Genomic DNA, 12384 nt, shown 5'->3' on the forward strand with positions numbered 1-12384 from the left:
ACATTTATACTAAGATAATAAAAGGTAAGTTTAGATTATCGGGAAGCACAATCCACAACAAACATCTGTCCAGTAGACACTCTACAAGTAGAAATATTGAGATCGGTTAAAGAAAGGAGTGGGATGAGGGTGTTTGGGGAAGTGGTAGAAACAAAGATGAATGAATGAATATTGACATTCCAACACGCCACTGACCACAGGCCTTAACATTGCAAGCAAAATCGCCCATTAGGCTAACATATGGATACATAATCATATGCTTGTATCAAAATGTCACAATAGAAGCACTTTTGTAATACAACAACACTTATATATTGATCTCTATTTCCTATGCCTATAAACGGTTCAGTTCATAAAAGTTCACAAGCACCATCCATTAAGATTATCAAAGATTTCCCTCTCCTGCTCTACCAAAGTGTTCCCCCATTATGCACTTACTAAAAGACAAAAAAGATGTCATTGTGATAATATACATAAGCTACATTCACAATTATGGTCATGTGTAACAATTGTTTGCTCAAAGGCCTTCCAGCTTTGTAGTGGTAATTCAAATTTATACCACCTTTAGCTATACGTGTATTAGGTGTGTATTGTTTATTATATAAACATAATATACAATATTGTTTATATACACATGCATGTTTATTTTACGAAGATACTATGAAGCAGTTGTTCATATTTTCAAATATGAATATGGGTCTGATATATCTTTAAAGTATAAGTTCTATTGACAATTAAAACACATTGATTAGTTGATTATATAAGCGTGGAAGCGTTATTTGTGAAATCTATTCAAAGCGTCAAGATGACGTTTCTTTATTCATCTCTGACAGATAATGTTCGAATCCACTGAAAGCAAACCTGCAGACATAGTACTTTGGTTTCATGTTCGCGTAGGTATCTTTTAAATGTAGGTCATTAACATGTATCATTTGTATAATTGTCTTAACTTTACATTTTTTGTTTCATTTCAGACACTTCTAGGAGATTCAAAATAAACGAATGCATCAATACGCCACACTCTGATTTTCAAAGGTAAGAAATTATATATTCGACATAATTACATGCCATAATATAACTTAAGCGAATTGAATTTTGAATTAAAGTATTTATTATGTGTATGTACGAAATATATTTAACATAGCAAAACATAGAATGCCCAGTAAGATCTAATTTTGGACAATTTGTATCGCGGAATCACTTAAAGAGGTATTTTTCCACAAATGAGGTTCAGAAGAGAGGTGGACTTTGCACCGCCAGAATAATGTTTCGTATTATTTAAGTTGACTAACAGCGATTTACAGAATTTACTTTGCTTAATTCGTCAACGATTTTCATCCTCTTATCATGTTCAAAAAGTAACATAATACTAATAAGTATACAGACAACAACTGTTATCAGAGTGAGATATTCATATTGTGACCTCAGATAAGATTATTGCATACTGGCATTTTATTCGGAATACACACCCATATGTTAAAGAAATAATATTCTTAGCCACTGTGATATTGAGAAGGAAATTTAATCATAAAATCTTTAATAAACAAAAGTATAATTTTATCTTCTTCTTATTGTTATTTATAGACAGGTAGCTTTAAATTAAATTTCAACTGGTATTTGCAAAATTCAATTCCACCTGGTATTTCCAAAGTAATAATTCAAAAATATAATTGTTTAAATGCAAAATGTACAATAAACTGAGTTGATAAGTACATATTTCTTATAACTGGACTATACATTTTTGCTCGCTGACATATATCATGCTTGAATATTATTGCAGGTTCTATCAAGTTCCTATCGGTAAATTAAATAATGTTATCCGAACAAAGTGGTAAATAAGAAATACATTTGAAACTTGATATCTCAATTTGCTTATCTCTAAATACCGGCTATAAAGACATTTTCAAGTCCCGTTCCGGAAACACGTGCACAAAATACCATTTGAAGTTGAATTTCTGGTATCTCTATTTGGAATTCAAGATACCGAGATTCAATAATATTTCTAAAACAGATAGCGTGAGTAATTTGAAGCACGGGGATATGCTGTAGTCTAACGAAATTTGTTGTGGAGAGATACAATTTGAAAGATAACAGTATGTTGATATTTGCGGCAAACGTCATGTGATAACCGAACTCAGTTGCGCGTCATGTACATTTTTGTTTAGTTGTCAAGTAATTATGATCAATAGCTAAGTTATATCAGAATTTGTATCTTTTGTTTTCATTAAAGATCGAAGTCTGAAAAAAATCCATAGAATACAATAAACTGTAACATGGGGTAGTCAAAGGTATATATAATTTTTTAGATAATCCTTTTTAACTACTAATCTTTTTTTAAATCACCCATATGTTTTCAGTGTTGTTCCAAAGAGGAGAAAATGTATTCATTGTAAGGTGTCGGTAAAATGTTGGCCAAGAGTTTACAAATCACAACAAGTTATTAAAGATTTGGTAGAAAGATGCTCATACTTTGAAGGCTTATTTGGATTGCTTGGGAAACATCAAAAAGATCTATTAGAGATAGACATTTTCATCGACAGCAATGTAGAACTTGATTATACCGCATTGCTCGTGCGATGCGAGGAATCTGAAACAAAGGGCATAGAGTATCTACGCGTAGTCGATAGGAATATGTCAGAAGAGTCATTTTCATTGAGAGAGAACTTTTCTGGATTATTCATTGACAAGGAAGGAGTGAAACTTGTAGAATCCATTTCTTCTGAGCAAATAGATGTAGTCGTGGCGCATTCAGTGGATAAGGATTCGTTTCTCGAACAGCCACACCAGTTCGAATTGCATCGGGCTAAACAGGATATAAGCACCCTTCTCGAACTTACAGTATTTGAAATACTGACCACAAAATTTGACAATTTAAAACAGTTTTACCAAAATAGGATGCATGAACCATTTAGTAAGCACTCTTTTTTTCTACGTATCACGTACAAATCTCATATCTGCTTGAGGATGGCTATGTATTAAATGATACATGTTATGCGTTATTAATCTAAAATGTTTTAATGACATTGTTTGTCACCAACTAGATTGATAGGTCTTTCTTTGCAACTGGAATAGTTCTACCTCATCTCCTAATTATATCTGTATATTCTACAAATAGTATATCTGTATATTCTACAAATACTAAGATTTTCTTTCCAATATAAAACTGCTTCTTTCTGTAATTTATTACTTTTTATAATATTTCTCAAGAAGACGAAACAGACAACAGTAATGCATCAAGCTTCAGAGAACTAGTAAAACAGCATAAAGACAATGTAGAACATCTGCTCGGGGAAATAACGGCGTTCTTCAATCGGAGCACTTTGCCGGAAAACAAACGCCCGGTCGGTCTTAGATTTGAGAAGAAAGAAGTTAGTAAAAAGGTATTTCTTTTGCTGAACATAAGTAAATATATATTCATCTTATATTAATACTAAAGAATATTATCAAATATTATAAAGCGAACATGTATATCTGTAAAGAAAAAGATCTGTAGAGGAAAGCGATCTTGAGAAAATTCTTGCAGAATCACTTAAATATAATATCCCTCCTTATCATGCTTATTCGAGAAATCGACAGACATAACATATATAAATTCATTACAAAAATAATAAATAACGAACACGCTAGTCGTCAGAATGTAACGTTTCCCATGCATATGTCACATCCTACTTCCAGCCGGTAGAGCTAATAGAGCTTAACACCCTCATTGGTGGCTATGACCTCAACCTTATTAAAAGTTAAGGTCAGATTAAATGTAAACAAATTACATTCGACCAGGACAATCAGCTAAAATACCCAATAGATGTGTAGAGTTCTTGTGACGTCATATAGCAGATCATTCAATTATTCAAAATAAATCCAAAGATGTAAATCCAAAATAAGTTCAAATTTTGCAGTGTTTATTCCAAGTCTAAAATCCTGTTTGGGCGCCAGTTGTCACGGCGGTGGAGCCATAATCGCGCTTTTCACCCTAATTGGTGGCTATGGTCTCAGCCTAATTAACGTGATAACAAATTTGTTATTGTTGGTTGTGCGGACGTGAGTCCTTTTGGACTGTCAGGACACTACAAAATACAAGAGCCATGTTAGACATGGCCAATCCCCCTGCCGGGCATATTATAATTGAAGGCTAAATTTCCTGGCAAGTTAGTGTCTGAAAGTATTAATTTTGGGGAAAGCGTTGAAGAACCGTTTAGTCGTGGTCCACATCAGGGGACAAAGATGTGGAAGAAATAATTATTCAGTGGTGAGGTGGTTTACTGCTAAATTTTATTAATTTTCATGAACAGTAGAGCTACGATGTTTTTCTATATGGTTACTGTAAAAAGAAGGAATGGAAAGCTAACAGGGAACAAGAGTGCCAGAATGTCACAATATACGCCCATCACAGCAAATTTCTTTACACTAGCACCTGTATTTGCAAATGGAATTTTAATTTTGTAGTTGTTTACAATGTTTTTTTTTTTTTAGAAATTATTGTAATTCTTTTATTTTTCTAAGTCCACAAAAAAAAACTCCTTACCAGGTAGAGATATCTTAAAATACACCTAAAATTGGAAAGTAACATCCATGTTGTACCACAGAAAAGTGGTCTTGTTTTTTCCCTATGGTCAATTATAAAAATGTTACAATATAAGTTATTTAAAGTAACAACTAAGGGAAGTTAATCTTTAAAAAAAAAAAAAAAGGTCCACACAAAAATCTTTACCAGGTAGGGATTGGTCAAAATACAACTCAAAATTGGATGTAGCATGCATGTTGTACTACAGAAAAGTGGTCTCGATTTTTCCCTACGACTAGTAATGAAAAAGTTACAATAAAAGCTATTTAAAGTAACAACAAAGGGAAGTAATTCTAAAGAAGAAAACTGCGCATGACACTTTGTCTCATGATGGTGTATAATTATGCCAAGTTACATCAAAATCCCTCCATGCATAAAGAAGAAATGCTTCAGACAAAGTCATTCTTATAACTGACCTTTGGCCTCTAAGTGTGACCTTGACCTTAGAACTAGGGACCTGGTTCTTGCGCATGACACTCTGCCTCGTGGTGGTGAACATTTGTGCCAAGATATATCAAAATCCCTCCATGCATGAAAAAGATATGCTGCAGACATTTTTTTTTAAAGAAAATATGATAAAGGGAAATAACTCAAAAAATAGGCAAGGTAGAGTTATTGTTCTTGCACACTGCACTTCACCCAATGTGTTCTATCAGTGTATGAAGTTTAAAGAAAATCCCTCCAGTACTTTTGGAGTTATGCTCCGGACATTTTTTTAAGAAAATAAGATAAAGGGGAATAACTCAAAAAATAGGCAAGGTAGAGTTATTGTTTTTGCACACTGCACTTCCTCCTAATGTGTTCTATCAGTGTATGAAGTTTGAGGAAAATCCCTCCAGTACTTTTGGAGTTATGCTCCGGACAATTTTTTTTTAAAGAAAATATGATAAAGGGGAATAACTCAAAACATAGGGAAGGTAGAGTTACTGTTTTTGCACACTGCACTTTCTCCCAATGTGTTCTATCAGTGTATGAAGTTTGAAGAAAATCCCTCCAGTACTTTTGGAGTTATGCTCCGGACAAAGATCGTTGCGGACGCACGGACGCACGCACGCACGGACGGAGAGCATTTCTAATATCCCCTTCGCCTTTGGCGGGGGGATAAATTAAGCAATATCCAAGATATAATAGGTAAAGATCGCATCGGTCACTACAATATAGCGAATGCGAATGCAATGAATTATCATGAAGAAAGTACATGTATATGAGAATGAAACAATGTTTCCTTCGAATAAAGTAATTACTGCTTAACTATGAAAATATATTACAGTACATATTCAGAGTGTAATGAATGAGTGAAATATCCAACTAACCTGAAAAAAATATCCCTGATATGATACGTATTTATTTACGTCAAAAGAAATAAAGGTAAACAACGTAGCGGTCACTGGCAAATGCAATGAGGCATTGTATTCATCATAAACGGGTCACAGGTTAGTAAGATATTAGTGTACTACAACGGGACATATAGGTTATATTGGATATAGGTACGAGTATTAGAGGGTTGTCGGCGGTTATGGGGCAGACTGTATTTGATCATTTTCCTTGAAAAAAAGGTAGTAGTGGAATTAAAAACAACATGTCTGATTAATTAATTAATTGAGCCGCACCATTAGAAAACCAGAATGGATCCAGACCAGCCTGTGCATCCGCGAAGTCTGGGCAGGATCCGTGCTGTTCGCTTTCAAAGCATATTGCAATTAGAGAAACTGTTAGCGAACAGCATCCACACAGTCTGGTCTGAATCCATGCTGGTCGCAAATGCACTAGGTTGGCTTACTCATGGTGCGGCTCAGTTATATTTTATCGTTTACTTTATTGTAAAATCACAAGTTACTTTACAAATTAGCGTTAAATAATTTGCCCTACGACACTTGACTGTGTTTGTCTCTTTCCATTCTACTAACATGTTATCACTATCATTATTATTGATCGCGGCCGATGAGGCCGCGATCATATTGAATAGGACAAGTATTTGCACGATGGGGAAAATATTTCATGATGGACCTGTGAATTCTTTACAAATGGGTGAAACAGGTCTCATAAGCGTAAATACGACTAGCTTCTACTGATTATAAAACATACCGTACGATTTGTTGTGAATCAACTGTTGTTGTACTTTTAGTAGTTCAACCGCCACCCTTGTTTAAGAGCAACATTTAAAAAACACGTTTTTTTTCATCCTCAAGTAATAAGTAAGTATACTCGCCCAATTTAATCAATCTAGACGCAAAATCTACATAGAGCGCTTACTTCACCCGATTTACATTCGGAACATTTTCACGCGTTTCGGGCTTTATCGTATGTTTAACATGGGATTTTTGAACCGTCCAAAGATGTTGGAAATGTTTGTCTCATTGTTTATTTTTTTTTTAATAAAAATGTTACTGCTTTCATTGTCTACCACTTTTTTTCCACCCTTGCCTGAAAAAACAGTAATGAGTTTGTACACTGTTCAGACAATTGTGCTCTGTTGAAATTTAACCAAACACAAGTTTACCTGCATAAACAGAAAGCATGATATGTCACCATGCGCGGATCCAGATGGGGGTGGGGACGGGGGTCCGGACCCCCTCTGGAAAATCTTTAAAAAAGGAAAGAAGACAAGAAGGAAAGAAAATGTTTTTCGAAAAAGGCAACATTAGGACTGCATGTAAAGTATATGCGGCTGCTGCTACATACGACCCCGACATAATTCATATTATTTATCAAAAAGAAACTAAGAATTTTACCTTCAAGAAAGCTTGATTTTATCATTTTCCCAAATTTAACAGGTTAGTCCATAAAACTGTCCCAGAATGCAAAAAAATGAAGTGCTAAATTGCAAAATTTCCAGGGCGGGTGGGGGGTGGGGGCAGGGGATCGGACCCCCTCTGAGAAAATTGGCTGTGTCCGTGCATGGTCACTATACCTGTCCAGTACTGGACATTATGGTAAACGCTTCTTTCCTGCACAAATGACAATTTCGCAACTTCTGTCCGGTTTGTACAAATTTCTGGCCGCGATAAACCATTTGACTTGTACCATATTTAAATAGCGCTCTTTCCATGATAAACACTTAACATATGGCAAACGCAGCCACACAGGACGGGAAATTAATCCTATTCTAGGCGATCTGACCAGAAGGACAGAGTGAGATAAAGCCCCAAGAACAGATAGAGACTGGGAAATCCTTTTAAATACAGGCCTGTTCGGCTAACTTAGCCTAGCTCTTTGTGAATAGCCAGTCTGGTTCTTTAACGTGTCCGTTGTATAGCACCGATACACGCGAAGCCGTCTTTCATGGAAAGAACCAATACAGCATCTTGGTTAGATGTGAGACACTCAAGAGCATCTCAGAAATTTCCAGTGCGTGGCCGAGATTCGAACCCCGGACCTCTGGTTTGACAGTCAAGCATGTTACCACTAGACCATCGGCCCACCTCATATGAATGTGCTTTTTAGGACTCATAGAAGCAGTTTTCATCAATAATAAACCCACACATAGCACCAAACTTACCGTAAAACGGCAAAGATAACGTAAATTGATCTCTGAGTTATTCAAGTACAAACATATTCAAAAGCTATTAGCGCTAAACGTGAAAGGTTTAAGATTATTGTGTTTTTATCATGATATTTCAAATATCTATAATAATTTGTGATAGAATGTTTAAAGCGGTGCGTTAATAAAGCGGTTCAGTATATATGCTGTCTAAAACTTTGACATGTACAGCAGGTAGATTATGCTCTAAAGCAAAAATGAAATATGTATACACAAACATTTAAAACAATTACAATATCTGAACGTCAACTTAACCTGTAATTTGAAGAAAAATGTCAATTTTAAACTTGCTATTTTATTCAAAATATTCAGTTTTAACAAACTCAACTGATCGAAAACGAACGACAGTGACGAACTGTTCTGATATTTTTTTTAGAGAAAATAATGATAAATGTCTAGAGAAAATATAGTCTTTTTAAACTTATTTGTACATAATCCAGATCTTTGGACACAGTAACTCATGCTCCTATTTCCTTTTTTTTTGATAAAATCAGCTGCTGTAAATATCTTTAAACACCAAATAAATTTAACTTATATCACATACGGCAGTCAAAACATCAGATATTGAACGATTCCACATAGTTTTTATAATTTAAAAACAAACAATACAGTTATCGACTAAAATATCGTAATATTGTCACTCAGTGCCTGACCACTACGTTCAAATCCACGTTCAAATATACCAAAATAAAAACGCGCTTTACTTGATTCCCGGATATCAGTATTATTTTAAATAATGTACTATATTATCCTTATAAATATAATATATTATTACGAATACAGTATTATTTTCATTCGTTTTGTTTGAAATTTGGTTTCAGGTGAAAGAAAAGCTGTTTGGTCTTGATAAAACAATTCGAGGATGCGGATACAGTCACAGTACATTTAATGTAAATGTTGAAAGACTTTCCGACGAAGACGAGCATATGAGCCGCCAGAAACGCATAACAGATTTCTTAAACAGAAATGGTATTACAAATATTAAATTTAACATCGTCTCCAAGACACTAGCAGAATATAAACATGTGGGTGCCAGGATAAGAGTCCATGCGGCCGCACAACAAACTGAATACCGTAACGGAACGCTTGGAGGATTTGCATCCTTCAATAAAGAGAAAGAAACCTCTTCATGTGTGCTTTTCTCTCGGCACGTTGCACATGGCTGTAGTGCAAAAGTGTATGTCGATGGTGAGAATGGACAGCCGACCGAACTGGGAGAGATATTACAAGATACATTACAAGATGGAAGCTATGATATAGCAGCTGCTAAAATACACGACCATCATGTTCCACAATGTGATGTTCAATTCAAGAACTCAGAAAACGCTCCACTTCCAGGAAAACTTTATACACCAGCAGCTAATATCGATTTACAGGCAATAATATTCTATTGATGTTTTACAGATTTATATGATCACTTTTCATCACATTAATCAAACTTTAATCTTGAATGCATAGTCAGAGATATCGGAGATATAATCTATTTCGTTTTAACTGCTTTGAAAAAAAATCTATATGTAATGATAATGTAAAATTTATCTATATCGAACAAGATGAATGTTTTGATTTCGTTTATTGATCTAACTGGTTAAAATCTTTATACGAAACCTTAGGCACATATGTTCCTAACAAAATTTAATGCTTTACTATATATTTTTATCTTACAATAGGATCTTTATGTCCACTTGTGGGGATCGATGTCGACACCTGGACTTGGAATAATAAAAATTCCAGACTTAAGCTTTCCTGAGGCGACTGAGACGTACATGCAAATAGAAGATAGAAATTCATCCGAACGAATGGCTGTTGAAGGTGACAGCGGTGCCATAGTTTGTGCAGATGATCTTGATGACGAACAGGTCCATGTTATTTCAATGCTGATAGGTTCGAATACTGAAAAAGAGAAACTTAATGATCCCCAAGTGAAAAGAACATATATTGCCTTTCCTGTGCAAAAAGGCGTTGAACGTTTACAAATGAAGACAGGCGGTAACTTTTCCCTTAAGGGAGTTAGCAATGATCAGCAAAATTAATTATAAAAAAACGTAACATTTCACAGCTATGAAAGCCAAGTGTGAATTTGAAAACAAACAATTATCAACAGTCTGCACTGTATTCATGTATAAAGTTACAGTATACATATTAACACTGATCTAAACGAATGTACATTTATTTGCGTGCCAGGTCGATTTAATAACATTATCATTATGAGATCTTTCCGTAGTAAGAAAAGGAAAACAAATCAACAAACACAATATCTATATTGATTATTATTTAAAAAGGACGTAATCCAAATGCAAATATTATTAAGTAATATTTTTAAAGAAAAAAAAAGTATATATAGTCCCAGGCAAAACTGTTTGACACAACGGTCACGTTTGGGCCATTACTTATTTTATTGAAAATTTATGTGATTGGGTATTTTAGCGCTGGTGATACAGCGCTAATACAAGTACGCGCTAATAAGTCGAAACTGCTCAATTTAAGGCGTTTGCGCTAAAATTTAGCTGCGCTAATATAAGTACACTTACAGTATTAATGTCATTTTCAAGTGAAATCGTTTGCCTTCCCTTCACTGTAATTCTAGAATAACATTGTACGGAGGTACAAAACGACCTATTAAAAGTGTAATTGTTTTGTCTTCCTTCTTTTTTCAACAATTATCTTTCATACTTTTTAAAGGGAACATTTTATGAATGAGTCGACAATAAATATAATTTTGATGCTGACAACAGATAAACAGAAATGTCATTATCTATATTGATTACCTATGTATTGATCATGTAATTGGATAGCTTTGCAATGTACAATTTACAATAATGTTACATGCATGGCATTATTCTGTAAAATAACCAATGAACGCGTATACATGTCTGAGCTAATGTTTAAATGTTGTAAAGCATCCAACATCTATAATTTCTCCTGGTGTTCTGACAATGTATAATTTGACATGATAATTTTTATTGTATCAAGTTTTCAAAAAGTTTGTAATGTTTTGGTTGCAGGTTGAAAAAGAACACACTTACTATTTATACTGCTCCTCTCAATCTCTTCAAATACATGTCAGCAATCAGTGTTGAATCATATAAGAGTTGTTGTTTACATTAATTGCCTTTTTATCAGGTATTTTGTGAGTATACATATTAATGTTCTTCAAATGTATAATGAAATGTTAAGAATATGTGCAGCTTTTTTATCATGTATAATAATGGTTATAAAGGAAACATGGTAGGTTAATATTTACAAATGTATGTGAGTAACTCATATAGTAGCTTGTTCAAACCTCAAAGGTCTCGATAGAGTGCAGGACAAGTCATCATGCGCACAAACCGTTTTCGCAAAATATTTAGATGCGTTTAAGCTCTTTATACTATTTTAATGTGTTGATAATATTAATTGCAAAAAAGAAAAACGACATATTTCAAAGAATTCAGCACTTTTACTTTAGACCAAATTTCAGTTCTAACACAAAATAGAAAGATTGCCACTCTTGATTCGTAGAAATATATTGAAGAAGTTTCAAACTCTAGCACGCTGGCGTCATATCAATAATTTGAAATTATTACTACTGCATTTTTGTTTTTGATTTTTCATCGTATACACATGCATGGTAAGATTGAATATATACAGCACATCGCGTAATCATTTCTTTGTTATGTTAACCTTTATATGTATTTATTTGTTATGTTCTTATAATACTAGTACTGTGTAAATCAATCGGTGGAATGTTAAATCACTTATTGTCACACTACTTCTTTAATGTCATGCCACTGTTCTAAGGTCGTATTATAGCTTTAATTTATATTACAATGTATATTACTATTTTAATGATAATCTTGTTTTAAATGTCGCATTACTCTTTTAATGTGTCATTACTGTTTTAATGTCAATTAACAGCTTTAATGCCATATTGCTGTTTAGATGTAGATACTTACCCTATGCCCTCTTTACACAAGGGAAAGAATCTGTTTAATGCTAATCTAAAAACCTTTTTCCAATGAATGATAACTTGAAAAGAGCCAAGTCTAAATGTTCTTGTAAATGTTGGGATAGAAATTAAACGTGGCATACCCAAGTATGCAATGCTGAGACCAAACTTAAATAAAAAATTGTACTTTAAAAAAGAATTTCAAACTTTTTGAACGAAGATATACGAGGGTTGTTCAAAATAACGTAGACTTTTGCTGTCAAATGTTGAATATTGTAAAAATGTCAAATATATCGTTATAATTCGGAATCTTTCTGTAATTTGGTCATACATGTTTTGTAACATTTTTGCAGA

At 33.9% G+C, this 12384-nt stretch overlaps 1 protein-coding gene across 1 annotated transcript; it reads left to right on the forward strand.

Annotated features, from left to right (window-relative positions):
- The first annotated feature begins 869 nt into the window (after positions 1 to 869).
- LOC128551898 (uncharacterized) lies at positions 870 to 9496 on the forward strand. Its single transcript, XM_053532847.1, has 4 exons — positions 870 to 1035; positions 2358 to 2911; positions 3208 to 3380; positions 8924 to 9496. The coding sequence occupies exons 2-4, from the start codon at positions 2632 to 2634 to the stop codon at positions 9494 to 9496; spliced, it is 1026 nt and encodes a 341-aa protein (XP_053388822.1). The 5' UTR covers positions 870 to 1035; positions 2358 to 2631.
- The last annotated feature ends 2888 nt before the right edge of the window (positions 9497 to 12384 follow it).

Source organism: Mercenaria mercenaria, unplaced genomic scaffold, assembly GCF_021730395.1.
Source record: "Mercenaria mercenaria strain notata unplaced genomic scaffold, MADL_Memer_1 contig_1816, whole genome shotgun sequence".
Classification (NCBI taxonomy): domain Eukaryota; kingdom Metazoa; phylum Mollusca; class Bivalvia; order Venerida; family Veneridae; genus Mercenaria; species Mercenaria mercenaria.